This window comes from Eschrichtius robustus, chromosome 18 (genome assembly GCF_028021215.1).
Source record: "Eschrichtius robustus isolate mEscRob2 chromosome 18, mEscRob2.pri, whole genome shotgun sequence".
Taxonomy (NCBI): Eukaryota; Metazoa; Chordata; class Mammalia; order Artiodactyla; family Eschrichtiidae; genus Eschrichtius; species Eschrichtius robustus.
In genome coordinates, this window is record NC_090841.1 from 80169698 (window position 1) to 80190796 (window position 21099).

The 21099-nt window shown below is 52.0% G+C and overlaps 1 protein-coding gene across 1 annotated transcript; it reads left to right on the forward strand.

The window, feature by feature from the left end:
- The first annotated feature begins 980 nt into the window (after window positions 1–980).
- On the forward strand, window positions 981–16362 carry TEX29 (testis expressed 29). Its single transcript, XM_068527072.1, has 5 exons — window positions 981–1038; window positions 3441–3551; window positions 14444–14513; window positions 15310–15476; window positions 16325–16362. The coding sequence occupies exons 1-5, from the start codon at window positions 981–983 to the stop codon at window positions 16360–16362; spliced, it is 444 nt and encodes a 147-aa protein (XP_068383173.1).
- The last annotated feature ends 4737 nt before the right edge of the window (window positions 16363–21099 follow it).

Here is a 21099-nt window from a genome sequence, read left to right on the forward strand (position 1 = left end):
CCACCGTGAGCCTCCGTTCCGCCCTCGGCCTCCCCCCTTGCCCTCTCCTCTCGTCACCATCACCCGCTGGGCCTGAGCAGTCCTGTCTCCTCCCCTCCCCTCTCTGCCCCCATCCCCCCCACCCCCCCACCCCCGGGGCCCAGTGTCCACCTGTCCAGCCTGGCCTCCCCTCTCACCGCGTCCATCAGGCTACCAGTCGCTGACTCTAATTAAAAGGACACACGGAAAGCACTCGACCGGCCCTGACCCCGGTCCCCCCTCTAATTTTCTCCTACCTCATCGCGTTATCCCCAAGCTCACTCACGCCTGCTTAGAGTCTGTTTCAGCACAGCCAGGGTGATGCTGTTAAGACGTAATTCACCTTCCCTCTGCACAGAAGCCTGTCCTACCGCCCGACTTCCCTCGGCGTGAAGGCCAAAGCCCCCCACGCCACCCACACGCGTGCTCGTGCTTTGGCCTCCGTCGCCTCTCCTCTGCCTGCCTTCCCTCGAGCCGCGCCGGGTCCTCGCGGTTCTCAGATTCGCCAGGCAGGCCTGCCTCACCCCAGGGCCTGGGCACTTACTGCTGCCTCAGCCTCGCTGGGCCCGGTTCTGAGGATGAGCCTGGCCGGCCGATGGGGTGGGCGTCGCTAAGGAAAGGGGCTGGGGTGCGGGGTCTGGAGGCTGCCGGCCTCCACCCCTGTCCGGGCCGTCTGTGTGATGCCGCGGGGCCTGTGTGACATCACAGCCGCGGGGCGGGCCTTCCACTGGCCAGGAGCAGTGGGGGGGGAGGCGGCGGCCAGGCTCTTGTTTGATCCGAGAGCTGCCGTCCGCGTGAGCGTGACCGTGAGCTGTGTGACTGGAGCTCAGCCGGGGACGGGCCCGCCCGGCCTCCTCCCTCCCTGGCGCAAACTGCGCTGTGGCCCGGCCTCCGGGTCCCCTGTGCTGACTGCTGTCTCCCCCAGATTCCCTTGACCCCCTGGCTGTCCTTCAGCTGCTGCGATGAGATACGCTCCAGAATTCAAGAAGTCCCCCTCGCACCTCCTGAAGACATTTGCCGGTAACAGGCCGGGCCGCGCAGGGCTCCGGGGAGGCTGTGGTTTCCCAGCCACGAGGCCCGGCGCAGGGGCGGCGGGAGGGTGCGCGGGGGCCGAGCGGGAAGCGGGGAGGGCCAGCCCGGAGCGGGGGGAGGGCCAGCCCGGAGCGGGGGAGGGCCGTGTGCATCCCGTGGGAACACCGCCTGTGCGGAGGGGACGGGGCCGGGCCTCGGGGGCCGGGGACACGCAGCCCTTGAGGGGTCGTCTGCGGGTCCAGTTCTGCCTGGCAGTCCCGCAGCTTCGCACCCACACTGCCCCACCGCTGCCCTCTCTCCGTCAGGTCACCCGTCCAGGGACCCCTCGGAGGGACATGCCCCCGAGTGACCCAGGGATCCGGGGCCTCGGACACCGGGCCAGGCGGAGGGCAGCAGGGTGGAGCCGCTCCCTGGAGAGGGCAGCATGGTCATGGGGCCGAGATGGGGTCACACAGAGGTTCCCAGGAAGGAGGGCCCAGCTGGGGGTGGGCGCCACCGCGCAGACAGGGCCCAGGGAGCCTCCCCAGGTGCTCGCTTCCCGGAAGAAACGCTCCGCGGAAACCTGACGTGAAGAAAAATGCCTAAAAGCACACGTGGTTTCCCAACTATGTACCGAGGGAATTTCCCCCAGTGGGAGGCTCTCTCCCGGGGACCCGGGCACCCTGACACCCTCCGGTGCCCTGACCCTGCGCCCTGGTCTGTCTGGGGAGCCCTGATGCAGCCACGCGGGACACGTGTCCCTCTCACATCTGAGACCCGCGTCACGTGCTGGGCTCAGGTCCAAACCCACGTGTCACTTGTCTGGGCACAAGGGTCCAGGCCTCCTGAACTGCAGAAGCCAAACCAGGGGAAGGAGGTGGGGAGGGGACCCACGGGGCCGTCGCAGCCGGGCCAGGCCATGCAGGGGCTCTGAGGGGCCGTCCGGGTGCCGGGTGTCCCTTCCACCTGGAAGCTCGGGTCTGGGAAGCGCCGTGGATTCTGGAACCCAAGAGGACCCCGACGAGGGTATAATGGGTGTGGGATGCCCCGCGGTCCAGGGGCACAGGACCGGCTGCCGTGCTGCTTCTCGAGCCCCCCTTTTCCTTATGAGCCACTCTGCAGAAATAACCCAAATGGTCTGTGCGGCGCTTTACAGTTTGTAGGGCGCTTTCGCAGAAACGATTGCAATTTTCACGGCCCCTCTGTGAGGGAATCAACGTTGGCTTTAGACCGACAGGCAGAGTGGACAGAGGTGCACAGTAGGTCAACAGCGGAGAGCACAGGCCGCACGGCCAGGTCCCCGGGTCAAGCCCTTCCTCCCCACGCTGGCTTGACCTTCACTCCCTCACCTCTAACACTGGCGGGCGTGAGGAGGGTCTCTGAAGAGGGGCTGCTGGAACGATCAAAGGAGATAGAACTTGGAGAAATCCCCGAGGGGGCTCCTTGCAGCCCTGACACACTTGAAGCAAAACCCAGCACAGCTCACGTCCCCTCACAGTCTGCAGGGACCGAGCCCTCGCCCGAGACCTTGGCGACCACGGCGACCACGGCCCAGGAGCCAGCACAGCCCTGCCAGCCCCGGGCCAGTGGGCCGGCTCTGGCCCCCAGGCTCCGGCTGCAGGGCGTCCCCAACTCTGTCCAGCCTTCCGTCTGCAGCGGTGGCCTCCGCAGCACAGGCCCCACGACGGGGAGGCCGAGGAGACGGGATGGGGCGCACCTGGAGTAGGGGTGTCCTGGGACATGGAGGAAAGGGCATGGGAGGGCGGCAGGTTTCCCTGGAATCCCACAGTCTGAGAGAACAAACTCCCCCCACCGACCCGAGGAAGACGGCGTTCCCTGGAGACTCAGGAAAGGGTGGGCCCTGCTCCGCGCCCGCCCGGGGAGACCGTGTTTACTGCTGATGGGCACCTGCTCAGAGCTGAGACCCTGCGGTCCTTCGCCCTCCGCTGCAAGGCACGTGCCTTCCTGGCACTATACTTTCTGTCCTTTCGATTCGACTTTTAAATTCTGAAATAATCCTCATGTTGGTCATTTTAACTCAGTCTGCGCTTAAATGTGGATTAAGAACATGTTACTGCCCGAACTCCCAAACACCCATTGTATTAGGTCTTTGTTTCCCAATTGCTTTGTGGAGCGCTGAGCCCGGCGAGCTCTCCGCCGGGATGCGTTATCTCCTTAATCACTGGGGGACCGCGCATTATTCTGTGTGTGTCATCAACTTGACATTGTCGTGGTCAGAAGTCTAATTCATTCCAGATCTGAGTTTCAAAGTGAGACGTATATGATGCATAATGAAAACTGTAACAAAACCCACCACGCAAACCCGCGAGCTCCCCCTCCCTGCCCCGCGTTCCTTCGAGTCAGAGGGGGGCTGGGTATCGGGGTAATGTCCGTGTGTGTCTGCTTTGCAGTGTGCGACATCCCTCTGTACGACATATGTGACTACAACGTCACCAGAGATCGGTGCCAGGAACTCGGGTGCTGCTTTTATAAAGGCATCTGCTATGAGAAGGCCATTCCCAGTAAGTATCCAGCCAGGCCCGCCCTGGCGGACAAAGCCACGCAGGCCAAGAACGGCCTGCTTCCCTCTCCCGGGTCTCCGTTGCTGTTCGGGCCTCTTTCTTTGTTCCGTGGTCACATCGCCCTGCTCGGTGCAGCTGCAGGAGAGACGGCTCTGAGGGCCTGGGCCTGGGACTTCAGCCACCGGAAAAAGTCCACTCCCGGGTGGGCCAGACGTGCTGTTGAAGAGGCTTATTTGAGATCCCTCCATCCTGGGGGGGCGAGAGGGTGTAGAAGCCTGGGTTGGAGGAGACGGTTCTGCAAAAGCAGCTGGCTCGGGGCGGGGCCCCTGCGGCTGTGCGCGAGGGGAGGCCTGACCCAGGCGGGAGCTGGAGCCCTGAGGACCCAGGACAGACCCCCAACTGGGGTCAGGATGAAACATAGACCTGACACTGAGCTTGGCTGCCGGTCCCTGAAGCCCAGGATGTGCCTGGGGAGGTGGAACTAGTAGGAGGGCCTGGGATCGGGAGGGGGCCCGAGCTGGGGGGGAGGCCGGGCCCTCCCAGTCAGACAGCAAGGGAGGCACCCAGGACTCAGAGGGCAGCAGGAGGGGCGAGGGGGGAGGAGGAGGTGAGCTGGGTCTCCTGGCCCAGAAGGGATGCCCTAACGACGCTTTCTGGATACTTCCCCACACTTCTGCCTCTGGAATTGTCTAAATTAGTATTTCCAGACACTCAAATTCTACTTGACGGTTGATGCTTTTCCTTGCCCTGTATGCATCCCTTTTAGAAACGGGGGTGAGGGCTCTAGGACTTTGGGGAAGGGGTAAACACGTCCCTGGAACAGGGCAGCCTGCAGGAGACCTCACCGGGGAGGAGGAATGTGTCCCCAGATACAGAAAGCTGGCCATGGACCCTCAGCTCCAATGCTCTGAGAAATGTGTCCTGTACCCTCCTCCGCCCTCACCCCTCGGGGGTCAAGGGCGCAGCTGTGTCCTGTGACTTTCCGGGATTTCTTCTTCCCTTGTTTCTCCTCTGCGGTCCCAGCTGGGCTCAGCCGCCCACCCCCAAGGCCTGCCTTCTCGTTCCTAGACACAGGAAGTCAGAAACATTACCCTCGGGGCAGCCCCATCCCACAGACTCAAAACCTTCCGCCAGCTCCTTCAAGAAGTGATATTCTGGGCTTCCCTGGTGGCGCAGTGGTTGAGAATCTGCCTGCCAATGCAGGGGACACGGGTTCGAGCCCTGGTCTGGGAAGATCCCACATGCCGCGGAGCAGCTGGGCCCGTGAGCCACAACTACTGAGCCTGCGCGTCTGGAGCCTGTGCCCCGTAACGGGAGGGGCCGCGATAGTGAAAGGCCCGCGCACCGCGATGAAGAGCGGTCCCCACACCGCGATGAAGAGTGGCCCCCGCTTGCCGCAACTAGAGAAAGCCCTCGCACGAACCGAAGACCCAACACAGCCAAAAATAAATAAATAAATAAATAAAGTAGCTATAACATGGGTTGAGGGACTTGCCTGCTTAGTAAAAAAAAAAAAAAAAAAAAAAAAAAGAAGCTAAAGCATTGGCAAGATCCGGGTTCAGCCAAAGGGAGCGCAGTGTCTTCCTTTATGGTGGAGATTTGGTGTGTAGGGCCAAAGCGGAGTCAGTTTAGCTCAAAAAGAGGCAGAGAAGAGGCCACAACGAACACTCCTCATAGCTGGGAGGATTTTCTGGTGACAATTTCTCCTTCAGATCTTGAGTTAGAAGACTTGGGACCAGATCTCCTTACTCATCCCACCTGCCACCTTCAGGGACCCCAGCACCCCTAGGATCCCACACCCCTTCCCCTGTACCTGAAGATAGAAGCAATTGGAAGTTACCTCCTTTGGTTGTTATTTTTACTGAGATAGAATTCTCATGCCGTAAAATTCACCCTTTTAAAGTGTATAATTCAGTGACTTTTAGTATATTCACAAAGTTATACACTATAAATTCCAGAACATTTTCATTATCCCCAAAAGAAACCTGCACCCACTGAACCATCACCCTATTCCCCTCCCCCTCCAGTCCCTTGTAACCACCAATCTGTGTCTATGGATCTACCTGTTCTGAACATTTCATACACATGGAATCATACCATATGGGGTGGCCTTTTGTGTCTGGCTTCTTTCACTTACATAATGTTTTCAAGGTTCATCTATGATGTACCATGTGTCAGTACATCATTCCTTTTTATGGCTGAATTATATTCCATTGCCTGGATGGACCACATTTTGTTTATCATTTGTCTGTTGATGGGCATTTGGGTTGTTTCCACTTTTTAGCTATTATGAATGAAGCTACTATGAACAAATGCACACAGATTTTACATGAACATGTTCTCAATTCTGGACCATATATTAACTCTATTTTAAAATTTTGAGGAAATGTCAAACTAGTTTCCAAGTGGCTGTACCATTTTACAGTCTAAAGCAGCAGCATATGAGGGTTCCAGTTTCTCCATCTTCTCACCAACACTTTTCATCCGTCTTTTTGATTATACGCATTGTAATGGGTGTGAAGTTATATTTCATTGTCATTTTGATTTGTATTTCCCTAATGAGTAATGACGAGCTTATTTTCATGCGCTTATTGACTGTTTGTGTATCTTCTCTGGTGAAAAGTCTATTAAAATCCTTTGCTCAGTTTTGAACTGGGTTAATTATCTTTTTATCGTGGAGTTGTAAGGGCTATTCATATATTCTCGTAGACCCTTTTCAGATATATGATTTCAAATACATTCTCCCAAATCTGTTGACTGTCCTTTCACTTTCTTGATAGCATCCTTTGAAGCACAAAAACTTTCAGTTTTGATGATGTCCAGTTTATCTATTTGTTCTTTGGTTGCTTGTGCTTTGGGGGTTTTTATCTAAGAAACCATTGTCTAATTCAAGGTCACAAAGATTTACATTTAGGATATCTTCTAAGGGTTGTGTAGTTTTATCTCATACATTTCCGTCTTTGATACAGTTTGTGTTCATTTTTGTACGTGGTGTGAGGCAGGGGTACAACTTCATTCTTCTACAGATGTCCAGTTTTCCCAGAACCATTTGTTGATAAGACTGTTCTCCACTGAATTGTCTCCACAGCCTTGTTGAAATCAATTGCTCCTAAGTGTGAGGGTTTATTTCTAGACTCTCAATTCCATCCCATTGATCTATGTGTCTATCTTTAATCAGCACCGCCAGGCTTTGATCACTGTAGCCCTGTAATAAGTACTGAAATGTGAGTCCTCCAATTTTGTTGTTCATTTTCAAGATTGTTTAAGTTATTATGGGTCCTTTGAATTTCCATATGAATTCTAGGATCCCTTGTCAATTTCTGCAAAAAGCCATCTGGCATTTTGATAGGGATTGTGTTCAATCTGTAGATAATTTGGGGGAAGGTGTAAAGGGGTATTGCTATTTTAGTAATATTAAGTTTTCTCGTCTTCTGAATAGTGGATGTTTTCCACTTTATATTGTTTTAAATTTCTTTCAATAATATATTGTAGTTTTCAGTATGCTAATCTGTTTTTGTTTTATTAAAGTTATTCCTACTTATTTTATTCTAATGTTATTGTAAATTGAATTGTCTTTTCAATTTTATTTTCAGATTGTATATAGAATCCTAGGTATATATGCAGTAGAATTGAAAGGTTGCTAGTGTATAGAAATAACATAAAATTTGTATGTTGATCTTGTATCCTGCAACCTTCTTGAACTTGTTTATTAATTCTTGTCATTTTTTAGTTTATTTCTTAGAATTTTCTACATATAAGATCATATCATCTGCACATAGAGATAGTTCTACTTCTTCCTTTCCAATCTAGATGGTTTTATTTCATTTTCCTGCTAGAACTTCAGTACAGTGGTGAATAGAGGCAGTGAAACTGGACATCCTTGTCTTGATTCTGATACTTGGGGGAAGCTTTCAGTGTTTCACCATTAAGTACCATGGTAGCTTGGGTTTTATTATATATCATTTATCAGGTCAAGGAAGTTCCCTTGTCTTCCTAGTTTTTTGAGTATTTTTATCATAAAAAGATGTTGGATTTTATCAAATTCTTTGCATCTATGAGCACCTCAGGTGTGGTCTTTTTGTGTGTGTGTGTTATGAAAAGCACTTTTAATTCTGTATAGGATTTAAAAGACAAAAGCATAAAAATAACTAACTATAAACTATGTTAATGGATACAATTTATATAAAGATGTAATTTGTGACATCAATATAAAGTAGGGGTGGGAAGATGCAAAAGAGGTATTTTTTTTGAATTTTATTTTATTTTATTTTTTATACAGCAGGTTCTTATTAGTTATCTATTTTATACATATTAGTGTATATATGTCAATCCCAATCTCCCAATCCATCCCACGACCACCACCCCCCCTCAGGGGTGGTCTATATTACTTATGTAGATTTGAGTTACTATCTAGTGTCCTTTTCTTTCATCCTGGAGGACTCCCTTTAGTATTTCTTGTAAGGCAGGTCTGCTAGTGCTGAATTCTCTCAGTTTTTGTTTATCTGGGAATATCTTAATTTCTCCTTCATTTTTGAAGGATAAGTTTATAAAATTCTGAGTTGACAGTCTGTCAGCACTTTGAATATTTCATCCCATTGCCTCTGCCCTCTATGGTTTCTGGTGAGAAATCTGCTGATTATCTTAAGGCTTCTTTATACACAGCATGTCGCTTCTCTTATGCTGCTTTCAAGGTTCTATTTTGACAGTTTATCATGTGTCTAGGCGTGGATCTCTTTGATTTTATCCTACTCAGAGTTCATGAGCTTCTTGGGAATGTAGATGAATGTTTATCAAATTTAGGAAGTTTTTGCCATTTCTTCAAATATTCTTTCTGCCCTCTCCTCTCCCTCTGGGACTCTCATCCTACATATTTGGTACACTCCATGGTGTCCCACAGATCTCTGAGGTTCTATTAAGTTTTCTTAATTTGATTTTCTTTCTGTTACTCAGACTGGTTACTCTCAATGGACTTATCTTCAGGTTTGCTGACTCTTTTGCCTGCTCAAATCTACCATTGAGGTCCTCTGGTGAGATTTTCATTTCCATTATTATACTTTCAACTTCAGAATTTCTATTTGGTTCTTTTTTTAAAATTAAATAATTTCTATCTTTTTGTTGATATTCTCCATTTGGTGAGATATCATTCTCATACTCCAGCTCTTTAGATATAGCTTCCTTTATTTCTTTGAACATATTTAAAATAAAGTCTTTGCCTAGTAAGTCTAACATCTGGGCTTCCTGGGGGACCATTTCTGTGGATGGCCTTTTTCCATGGACATGGCCATATTTTCTTATTTTGCATGTCTCGTATTTTTTGTTGACAGTAGACATTTTAAATAATATAATGTGGCAACTCTGAAAATCAGGTTCTCCTGCCTCCCCAGATCTCTTGCTCTTGCTATTGTCATTGTTTCATGACTTTTCTGGATGAATTCTGTAACGTCTGTATTCTTTGTGGTGTGTACTCATTGAAGACTCTGCTTGGTCAGCCTAGTGGTCAGACTAATGGCTGGACAGAAATCTCTGTAAACACCTGGAAACAATTATCTCTCAGTCTCTGCTGAGGGCCCTGTGTGTGTGTTGGGACCCACCTTCTACACTCAGCCAGATAGTTCCCAACTCTACCTTAACCTTCACTTCCTGCTTGCACAGAACCTCAAGGTCAGCCAGCAGTGCAAGCTTGGAGCCTTCTCAGGTCTTTCCTAGGTATGTGCACAGCCCTGGACGTGCCCACTGCCTTCTAGGTTCCAAGGACTATGTCACAGCTTTCCAAACCTCCCTGTAGACAGATCATCCCCCAGGTTTTCCCTCTAAGCTTTTTGGTCAGCCTGTTGTTTGCCCCCAACTGCTATCAACCACCTCAGCCATCGTGATTCTCAACAATTGCCTCTGATTATTCCAGCAAATGGCTGAGGGAAAGGCTGTTCACACTACATGAGCTCCAAGTCAAGTCACATAAAGACAACCTTGTGAGTGGGATCTTCCAGTGAAGCACCAGATGGAACAAAGGGTGACCATTTTCTGGGAATGGGACTTTGAAGGAGCTTCAGTCCTGTTCCTTACCCTCCGGTGGTACCAAGCTGCTGGTTGTCACCAGGACTGTGGGCTGTAGGTTTTCATGACTGTCATGGAACTGGAGAGAGGGCAGGAGAGGTGGGAACAGGCATGTTAAAATGTCCAAATATCACTGTTGTTGCTGAGATTCATCTGTTCATCTTGAATAAAGAGACTGCTGCAAGATTTTGGTTAATTTCCAAAGTTTTGAAAAAGTTTATTACCTTAATTTTGGCCCTTGTTCTCATTGCTTTTCTGAAGGAGGGTATTTTGGGGCAGGGGCTTCTGCTCTGCCATTTTTTCTGATGTCACCCTGAAAGTTAATTTTGGGCTTTAATGGACCTCTAGTCCAGTTGTACACAATGGGGTAGTGAGAGAGGTACCACAAGATATAGTACTTTTTTTTTTTTTTTTTAAAGGAGTTCATTCTCCTCCATCTATCTCATTGTAAAACCCATGGCATCTTACTTGAGAGAGCTGGATGAGTCTCAGGTCTTCCACTGTTGAATGACCCACCACATTGCTGCATCCCAGCCGCTCGTTCACTGGGGGATGTGACAGGTACTCCTGAAGCTGATTTCATGGCACTGAGTGGTGGTTTGGCCATAATTTGCTGCTTTTTGCACTTGTCATCCTTTTGTTGCTTTGTGGTTTTAGCGGTTGGACGCACACACATATCACTATTTGGAGAGCAGCCGATGATTAATCTGGCTCACTTCATTTCCATCACGGAGTTTTGCTTCTTAGAGGACTCTGGTGTCCTAGGCACGTATGCAACTTAATTTTTCTGAGACGTTTACCGCATGGGGCTCCTCAAATCAGGAAACATTAACAACCAAAGGGTATGTGAGTTTGTTCCTTCAATCGTCTACATATAAAGAGGCAAAAGGCATTCAATTCCCAGGTCAAGTTACAGGCCAGGGCATAGTCTTTGGCCATTAATTGTCCCAATTTACTCACATCCTAATGAAATGGAGCCCTAACAGCATAAAGCAATGAAATGGATCATTCAAGGAAGAATGCAGCCAGCAAAGGAACAGAAATCCAAGCTGCTGCTGCTGCTTTTTCTTTATTTTTCATCTGTTCCATCCCCTGAGCATCTTCTCATCAGAGTTTTATTGTGGGAGTTGGCCATTTTGTAAATGTTAGTATTTCAGACATCATTTAAATTAGAACAATCACCTGATGCCTGTCACTTATTTGAAAAATGAACCTTATTCTTTATAGCACCTTAATTATTAGTGTCCTTAAGGAACCCAGAAAAGAACACAAACTGAAGAATTTTTGTCCTTGCAGAGGGCTCATTGTTCTGCAAGTGGGTATGTCATTTTTGCATGGAGGTGAGTATTAATCCTTTTTCCACTCTTTCAATTATAATAAATGAGATGTGTGAGCTAGGCTTTTTCTTCAGACTTCTTTCAAGCTCAAGAGGTTGGGCCATCTGTGGGAAGAGTCTGGGCAGTGAGCCCTGCATTTGGGTTCTCACCATGCCCTCAAATTATTTTTCATTTCTTTGACATCCTTCTCATTCAAGACGGCGAGCGAACCTTTGTACTGTGTAAGTTGTAGTATTCGGTGACAGGGTATTATGAGTTCTTTGTGCACGTAATTCCATGTTATGAAAACCTTTCACCAACTTCTTAAATTGGCTGGTTTGAAGTGCACATTGTGTTGTGGCATAATCTGTATTATTAGGAACATGAACTTGGGGAATTAGCATTAGATCTTTGAGAAAGAATTGGGAATTCAAAGAGGATGACTTGCTTTCATTCCTCAGTCTTGATTGTAGGGTACAGTATTTAACCTGTCATTTCTTCTAAGTGTTTGACTTCAGTTTCTTCATGGGACTTGCTGAGACGATTTCAAAACTTTTGTTTAACTGTATTTGGGGGAGGACTTGCCAAGATATTCCTTCAGTTGCTGCTGTTTCTGAGTGATCAATCATAGTATGTGTTTTATGATAAATCACACATATTGCTTGTAACAAATAGCGTGCTGGCCAGAGACTGTGCAGAGAGAATCATTGAGATTCAATCTCTGCCTTCAGGAGCTTGACCTCAAGAACAAAAAGTACTCGCACATGTAAAGATGCAGAAGACATGCTGACAGTAGAAAACTAAATCATTGACTAAATATGTGTGTCTCACTAACAGGGATTCACTTACATACAGATTCTGAATTTCTTTCACGAACCAGGACACAAAACCACACTAAGGAATATACACTCCTTGGAATTCAAGAATTCGTGGGTTGCCTTCTTGTCCCTTAAAATCTCCTAATTCGCACTTTGTTTGTTTCAATTCCATTCATTCGACATCGTTTAAAGCGTACTTTGTGTCAAGGCCTAGGACCCCCTGTATTAGTTATCTATCGCCGTGTGACAGATGACCCCAAACTCAGTGGCCTCAAGCAACAACTGAGGGGCTTAGCTGGGTGGTTTGGGCTCAGGTGACTCATGGGAATTGTAGTCAAGATTTCAGGAGGCTGCGCCAGTCGTCCGAGGCCGGCCTGGGGCTGCACCATCTGCCCCGTGGGTCTCACCTTGTCACAAGTCTGCCTGCACGTCCTTCTACATGAGACGGTCTTCCCCACAGCCAGCGAGCGGCGAAAGAGCAGAGTAGGAGCCACGGTGACTCGGACCTCGCCTTGGGGGTTCAGAGGTCAGCCCCATACACCGCAGAAGCGTCTACACCCGCAGAAGCGTCTACACCACGGTGTAAATTCCAGGAGGCGAGAATCACTGGAGGCATCTCGGAGGCCCTGGAGATTCGGGAGTGAACCCAGGTGCACGCATTTCCACGGGAAAGGCCTCATGGAAAGAAAGAAGCCAACTGATCGGAAAGAGCCTCCAACAGGAAGTTTCCTAATTTGGTCACCGTTGCGGGGAGGCAGACTGTATCCAGCCCCAGGTCTCCCCCGAACCCCGCCCTCTCCCTGTGAACTCCCGAGCGTGAGCGCCTGCTGTATACCCAGCCTCTGCTCGCTGAGCACCAGCAGTTCCAGGAAACTGAGCATCTGCGTTTCCATCTCTGAGCTATTTGGCTTCAACCCCTTTCAGTTTTCTGACTTCAGCCCCACATCGAGGACCCCCGTGCCCCCCACGACTGCCAGAGCCCCTGCAGATTAGCCAGTGCAGGTCCCACTGGAGTCATCTTCGCATCCTGGGAGGCAGCTTTCTCTAGAACCATCGCTTACCTTCTGTTCTGGGTTGGACTGTGTCTCCCGAGGAGAGATGCTAAAGCCCTAGCCTCCAGTACCTGTTGTGTGACCTTGTTTGGATGTGATGTTAAGATGGGGTCATCCTGGAGGAGGTGGGCCCTTGTTCCAACATGACTGGTGTCTTATAAGAGGAGACGCAGAGACACAGACTCGGGAGACACAGACTCGGGGAGAATGCTCGGTGAAGGCAGACACACAGGGACGGCGGCCGTGTGATGACGGAGCCAGAGGTGGGGTGATGCGCTCACATGCCTGGGGTTGCCGGGAGCCACAGGAGCTGGAAGAAGCAGGAAGGATCCCCACCTCCACCCCCCAGAACCTTCAGAGGGAGCACGGCCCTGCCGTCGCCTTGGCCTTGGGCTTCTGGCCTCCAGGCTGTGAGCCGATACACTTCTGTGGTTTCGAGCTGCCCAGTGGTGGAGCCCCTCCGTCATCACAGCCCCAGGAAAGCACTGCCCAAGCGGGGACACTCTGTCTGATGATGTTATTACTGGTTAAGGTGAAATGGTTCAGAGGGAGGAAGAAGTAAGAGAATTGAAGCAAATCACGTCACTCGAGGTCGGCGTTTGCAAGCCCGCCGGTTGCCTTCCTTTGAAAGGGCGGAAGGGCAGTCGGAGAGAGGCCAGCAATGCCGGTGGCCCAGCAAGTGTCACCGTGCACGAGCTCCTCCTGGCGCCATGCTGGCGGGCGTGCTCGCGTTCGCTCCTTTCAAGTCCTGGCGTGAGCCTGATGAAGGGAACGTGGAGGGTGGGACCGGGGCGGAAGGCTGTCTGATTACTGAGTGCAGCAGCGCTCACGCAGAACTGCCGGGCCTCAGGAGCCGTGGGTGCCGCCCCTCGGTTGCCCGAGCGCCGAGCCAGCCGGCGGGTGGAGGCCCACCGTCAGTCCTCGTGGGAGGCTGGTCCCCAGGCCCGCCTGTGAGCCTGGGCGCCGCGAGGCCCCTGCGGTGGGGAAGCCCTGGGGAAGGCTTGGGGGGCTCGCCCAGCTCCTCCTTCCCCCCCCTTCCCCGGCGTGGAGAGGGGCCAGGAATTGACCCCAATGCATGCTCCCGCACAGGGAAGCGCCAGGGTAGCGGTTGCCCCTGGGGCACCTTGAAAGGCTCAGGTTCTTCTGTCGGGGGTGGGTTTTGAGAAGACGTGAGCAACTTGGGGCAGTGCACACCCCTCGCTAATAAAGGAGGGCTCAGTCCATGAAATTTGACATCAGACCTGCGGGATTTTGGGGGTCACCCAAAATCATCTCCTAATGTTTTGGGACAATTGACCTGAGTATTGAGGGGCCATTTCCAGGGAGCTGGAGGCAGGGCGCGGGCCTGGGCACAGGAGGCAAGGAGGCCGCGTGCTGCTCTTTCTGGAGGACAGACCAGGGATCCTCTCCCCACAGCTGTCCTCAGGGGTCCTCTGGGAGCCACGGGCTGCCCTGAGTGCCTGCAGGTGGAGCCTTCTTCCCTCTGCGAGTGGCTTGGATCCTGGACGTGTTTCCGGGGGGGAGAAGGTGGAGAGGCGGGTGCTCAGGGCGGAGCTGGGCCTCAGGGGCAGGTGGAGGGCGTGGCCGACTCCGGGAAGCATCCCTTTGGGGATGGACCTGGGTCCAAATGATGAACTGAAATTGCTTTCCAGCTTATGTGCAAGTGTTTTCCGCCTTGATCGTGATCATCGCCGGGGCCTTTATCATCACCATTATTTACAGGTCAGTGCTTTCGTTCTCTGAGCCTCACCTGCAGACCCGAGAGGGAGAGGAACTCGATGGTGCGGGCGGGAGGCTCCCCAGCCTTGCCATGGGGAACGAGGAGGGCCCTCTGTGGACGCGAGCCTGCTGGGGGGACCAGCCTATGTCCCCGGCGCTCTTGATAGCAATGCCAGTGGCATCGAAGGACACCTGACATCTCCAGGTTGGCTCGTCCCGCCTCAGCCTCATGGCCAGCGAGCGCTGGGTCTGCAGAGCCCCGGCCGCTGGTCCACACCCAGGCTGCCCTGTCCTTCAGCCTGTGATGGTCGTGATGCAGCTGTGTGCTCAGACCCGAGTCCCCGGGCGGTGGCAGTGGTGAGGACTCACCAGGCCCTGGCAGTCACCTGTGGTCCACGGGCAGGACTGGAGTCCAGCCATCATGCGGGGCCCTGGCACCTGTGACAGGAACAAAAGCCACTGAGATTAGTTGAGTCACTGCGTCCAACAAGGAGGAAAACCGCTGTCCTCCTCCGAGTGGTGCCAGGTGGCGTCTAGATGGACGGGCCTGGCTGTGACCTGCACGTGACGCTCCCTGTTCTGTCCTGGGAAGCCGGGGTGCCACGTGCCGAGTCTGTTTAGAGCACGTGTAAGAAACAAAAACGAAGACTATTAAGACAAAGCATTTATCTTGGCAAATACACGTTCATGATCATGAAGCCTGTGTTTTTAGGGGCACGTCCTGGCGGAGGGCTGGGCGGCCCATAGAGTTTTCCACCCTTAATTTCTCTGATTGTGATAAAAACTCTCTTTCCATCAGAGTTGTCCAAGAGAGTAGGAGAGAAAAGGAAGTCCCTACAGAGGTACCTTTGTCCTCCAAGTCCAGCGCTACAGTGGAAATGGTGCCCTCGGGCGAGCGGCCGGCGGGGTCGAAGGCCCCGAGCACAGAGCCGTCGCACAAGAGCCTGGAGAGCGGTAGGGAGGAGGGTAAGGTGGCGGGAATGACCAGCTTTACTTCCTCGGCGGTCTTTGGTGAAGACACTCGGCAGCCATGTCAGCCCTTCTGCAAGTTATACTTGTTTTTTAGTTTGGACAAAAGTCTATCTTCTCCAGCTGGGAGGGGCGGGTTTGCAAGGCAGATTCTGCCCTCAGCACGGGCTTCCCGTCCACAAGGCCATTCCCTCCTGGAAACATCGCCTTCCCTCTCCTGCCCTCCATGTCCCCGCAGACACATCCTGCCGGGGCGTGGGCAGCGGGAGTGCCGGCTGAGCCGCAGCCCAGGTGCTGGCTGGCGGCGTGAGAGCGTCTCCTTCTGCAGCGCCTGCAGCTGTGAAGTGTCTCCCCGCTGCTCTGGTTTCCAGGAAGCCCAGTTGCTTGTCTGGTCACTCACCCTCTTAGGCGGCCTTTGGCCGGAGCCCCTGGCAGGTTAGAGAAGAGTGTCCTCAGTGATCGGCTCTGCCCTGGGCCACGTTCGTGCGGGAGCTCCGTCTAGGGCTCTTGGTATCACGGGTCACAAGGCGTGGCTTTCCTGGAGCAGTGAACGGCCTGCCCCGACGTCTTCAGGGACCTGGACGAGGCCCCTGGCGGATGTGCGGGCCCGGCGCGCACCTTCTCGGGGTGCCCCCTGCGGGGAGAGGTGCAGATGCTTCTCCCCCGGGAATGAGTGGAGAGACTCGGGACAGCAGAGACACCCCGCCACCAGACTTGCTTTGGAGTGAATCATGGCCAAGTGTGTGCCATGTAGCTGTGTTCACAGGCCTTGAAGAAATTCCCCTGGGGTGGCCGAGCATTCCATTCAGAAGCCACTTCTTTTTATTTTGTTCTTCATCCCGCAGCACTGGCCATACCAGAAGACGAAGAAACTGAGGACTGAGGTGCGTGCTGGGGACCAAGTGAAGATGGGAGGGAATCTCTGAAAGAAATGGGGCAGCAGGGGAACGGCTGTTGAAATATGTTATGCAATGGCCACCCGATGAGAAAAAATAAAAATATCTCGAAAGCTTCGTGTTCCGTGCTGTGTACCCAGGGCTGGAGTTTTACCTTCAGAGGCAGGAAGCCGTCGGAGCTGAGGCCATGCACCAGGAGCTTTCATTTCTGACGCTCGGCTTGGTACTGACCCCGGGACCGGCAGCTCACAGTGCTGACTGAGCACTGAGGCCCCCTTTGCAGGGCACAGGCTACAGCTTCACCGGGCGGGTTGCCACTCAGACCCACAGGGAGGGCAGGCCTTGCCCAGCAGGAGCAGCATGACACCGCCCAGGGTCCCCCTCCTGTGACAGGACGCACATGGGTTCAGCGTGACTGACACATGCTAAGTGTGGGTGATGCCAGCCCAGGGAGACCCCGTGGTCTTGGAGAATCCCTGCTTTTCTGTTGGAAACTTGCATTCTCCAGAGCTGCACAAAGGGATTATTTGGATAAGAAATCGCACAAAAAAGCCCCTAGAAGCCCTCGTTTCTTTTCTAGCTGGTAAATTCTAGCGCATGTGGATGTGAATGGTGGTGGGTCAGGGTCTTACTGCCCCTTCCGCCTCACAAGCGTCCTGCTGACCTTGGTTGTCACCCTCGGGTTGGTCTCGGTCAGGTGTCAGCACCCCGGTCATAAAGGACCAGATAGCAACTATTTTAGGCTCTGCGGGCCCTGCGTCCCGACACCTCTTCAACTCTGCTGGTGAGGCATCCAGGCGGCCACAGGTGATGGAAATGCCTGGGTGGATGTGGCAGGTTCCAATAAAATCTTTTTTATGAGAACAGGTAACAGGGTGGACGTCCCCGCCGGCCGTGGTTTGTCATCCCCGAGTCCTGAGATACTAGAAGTGTGTTTGTGTGACCTGGGTACCTGTGAACTCCTTGGACTATCTCTGAATAAAGGGGAAGATGCCCAAGGCCTTGGCCAGTGAATGGGGGCGAGCTCTGTCTATAGATTCGTGCTGTCCAGAGGGAGTCTGGTCCCTACCTGGCCTGGGCTGGACCACCGCTTGCAGAGATGAGGGGGATTAGATGCCCCAGAAGCAGCACTTAAGCCCCGAGTTTCGGTGCAGGGCACGCCTACTGCAGAGCTTCTGCCTTTAATGGGAAATGGAGTGTGTTTCCAAGGGACGTAGAAATGGCCTCTAGGCATCTCTTCCTCCAGGGTAGGTTGGGCCTGTGCTCCCCAGGCCCCAGGCCCCTTAGGCGACTCCGCGGCCTCTGGACACCAAGCTCCAGGTGGTACTGCCCCTCCCTAAAGCTGCCCCAGCTCAGCGATGTGCTGGAGGAGGGGCCGGGTCCCTGACAACCTGGCTGCTGAAGCCCCTCTGACCTGGTGGGTCTGGGTGTAGGGAAGGGCTTCCCCATTTTCCGAGCTCACTGAGCAACCCTCAAGGGTTTGGGTGCAGGGTCTGCTGAGGGTGGTGGGATGGGGTCTGAAGGCAGGGCGGTGCCCTGGTGTGGAGCCAGGAAGAGGGTGGGCCCAGCGGGATGGTCCTGAGCTCCCAGGGCTAGCGAGGTCGTCCATGCGCGGCCCTCAGGTGAGCCTGGCCACGGCAGGACGTGCGGGCTGACCTCCCCTGGCAGCTCCCATGGGCTCCTGAGCAGCAGCCGCAACACGGTGACCCCCTCGGGGCCAGGTGACATCGACAACATTTAACCACCTGGGTGGCATGTGACGTGGCCCCAGACAAGATCCCGGGCCCCGTCATCCCCTTATTTTCCAGATTACGGAGGGATTGCTGGGTAGGGGAGTGTCAGGAGGACGGGGCGACGGCTCCTCCTGGGAAATTCGGAGCTTCAGCCCTGCCGGTCCTGCTGCTGCCGGTCTTGGGCCTGGGGGTCCGTGCGGAGGTCCGTGGGGCTGCGGGGGACACTGACCCCTCCCCCGGCAACCGCTCTGGGCTCGGAGCAGAGGTGGGAGCTGGCGGAGATCTGAGTGCCTCTCACCTTGTGGTGGAAGCAGAAGAGTGAGTGACAACCTGCGTGTCACCTGGTGCCTGGGCAGGGGACACTGGGATGGGGGGCACGCGGGCTCTTGGGCGTCTTCCTGGGACAGGAGAAGGATGCAGGGCGGAGCGGGAGCCTTTGGACTGTGGCCTGAGGGAGGGGGCAGCTGGGTAAGCCGGCGGGGCCCCGAGCGCAGGGCGCTGGCCGAGCGTCCGCATGGGGCGAGCACAGCCTCAGCCGAAAGGCTGGGCTGCATCCTGGGCCGCTGACCTTGGGAGGTTCTTGGGACTCCCCTACCAATGCTGAGCACACACCTTCTGGAAGGGAGACCCACGTCGCCTTTGGCTGCTCTGCTGCTCCTAGCTGCACACGCTGGTCCCCAGGTGGCCTGACTCGGGCATCGGGAGCCACTCAGATTCTACCTGTCCTGGAGAACCTCGTGGATGGTGGGCCAGAAAGCTTCTTCCTTCTCAGGGACGGTTGGGGGCGGTGCCATCTTTGAAACAGCAGCGTTCAGGTAGGCTCTGTGGAGCCAAAGCTCTGTGCTAAAATCACTTCGGAGTTAAAAAAATAAGAGATTCTCCATGCAGCAGGTCTGGGGTGGAGCCTGGAAATCTCTTTCCAGGCATCTCCCTGAGATGATTCTGGTGCCGGGGAAGGTTTGGGGATCCCTGTGGTGACGGAGGGACGAATCCAAGCCCCCGGCCCATGCAGAAGGGGGATCCAAAACTGGGGCACTTCTAGGTTGTTTGACTGTATTTAAACTGAATCAACCATCACATGACTGATTATAACAAAATTGATGGTAATAAAACAAATTGAATCTGCCTTCCTTTGTGATGGATGGTGTGACTCATTTATAAACCAGTGCCTGCTTTGTTGGTGTACACTATCCTAGGAATTTTGAGATTCAGAGAAGTTAGAAAATAGTCCAGAAAACCAGGAATGACTTAAATTGATGTCTAAGGGTCAACTGAGATCACTATATGGTTTTTCTTTTTTAGTTTGCTAATAGGGTGAATTACACTGATTTTCAAATGTTAACCCAAACTTTTGTTCCTGGGGTGAATCCCATTCAGTCATAACATATTATCCTATTTGTATACTGTTAGAGCCTGTTTGCAAAATGTAGAAAACAATCTTATTGGTACCAGGAGGTAAGGAGTGGGGAAGGATAAATTGGGAGATTGGGACTGACATATACATACTACCATATAGAAAATAGATAACTAAGAAGGACCTACTGTAGAGCACAGGGAACTCTACTCCAGACTCTGTAATGGCCTATATGGGAAAAGAATCTAAAAAAGAGTGGACACATGTATAAGTGATTCACTTTGCTGTACAGCAGAAACTAACACAGCATCGTAAATCAACTATACCCCAATAAAAATTTTTTAAAAAAAGAATAGTTATTTTAAGAATTTGTTAGCTTTTCCTTCTCCTCGAGTTTTCTAAATTATGTTTGATGGTTGAAGTAAAAACTGTAACACTCTTGTAATGTGCTTTTCAATGCATGTGGAGGAAATATCTAAGACTGCTATATTACAAATGGATGCGGCTAAAGTGACAGAAGGGGAAGGAAGGTTTCCACCCTTCACTCAAACCGGTGCAAAATAGTTTGCCAGTTTCTTAAAAATTTAAACATATATTTACCATGCAACTAGCCAATGTGCTCCTGGGCATTTATGGCAGAGAAATGAAAACATTTATACAAAAACCTGTAATGATGTTCATGGAGACTTTATGTGTAATAGCCCCAAATTAGAAACAGTCCTACAAGTGAACGGTTAAACTGTGGTATATTCATACCAGGGAATAAAAGGAAAAGCTAATGATAACTAGCAATAATTTGGACGGATCTCAAAGGCACTATGTTGAGTAAGAAACCTATCTAAAAGGGTCACATACTGTGTGATTCCATTCAGATGACGACATTCTAGAAATGCCAGCCTTGTACGATGGGGAGCAGCTAGTGGTCGCCATGGTGAGGAAGGTTCTTGGTGGTGGTGAAGGGGGGGTGTACCCGTAAAGGGCAGCATGAAGGGGTCTTTGTGGTGCCCTGTGGTCTGCATCTTAGTTTCAGTGGTGGTCACATGAGTGTACACATGTCAACATGGCTTAAACACACACAAACACACACACACTGTTGCAGTGCAGTGTTCCTGGTTTTGGTTCTGTGCTGATGGAACCATGGGGAAATTCTGACTGAAGGGTACACAGAACCTCTCTGGGATGCTTTTGAAACTTCCTGTGAACTATGGTGATTTCAAACTAAAAAGCTAAAAAATGTAAAATGAAGTCTTTCTGACATTAAGAAAATAAAGGCCGATGAAATGGCCACCAGCCTCTAAAAAGTCAAGCAGCCCAAGCGCAGCCTGCAGAGATTGCAGACACGGGCATGGCGTTCGGTTCAGAGCAACAGGGAAGTTCTAATTCCTGTGCCATCAGAGACTCGGGTCAGAGGAGCATTTGAACACTGTGATAAAGCACAGCCCGCGCGGTAATTCCACCCTGTCACAGACACGTGATGGCATCCCAGCTTTGGTGTTCCCTGGAGCCGAGTTCTGATTTTCCCCCTACCCACACGGTTCTTTATGTTTCTTAATCAACAATTAAATCTTTAACAAACACCAAGCTCCCTTCAGTAGTTCGTTTCCTTAATTATCCTGCATCTTTTCTTTTCAGTATGA

What these genes read in the sequence shown, in the direction of transcription:
- TEX29 (XM_068527072.1), top strand. Translation starts at nt 981, where the DNA reads ATGAGATACGCTCCAGAATTCAAGAAGTCCCCCTCGCACCTCCTGAAG. An exon ending in CCTCCTGAAGACATTTGCCG is followed by an intron (nt 1,039 to 3,440) that starts GTAACAGGCCGG and finishes TCTGCTTTGCAG; the next exon opens with TGTGCGACATCCCTCTGTAC. An exon ending in ATCATCACCATTATTTACAG is followed by an intron (nt 14,514 to 15,309) that starts GTCAGTGCTTTC and finishes TCTTTCCATCAG; the next exon opens with AGTTGTCCAAGAGAGTAGGA.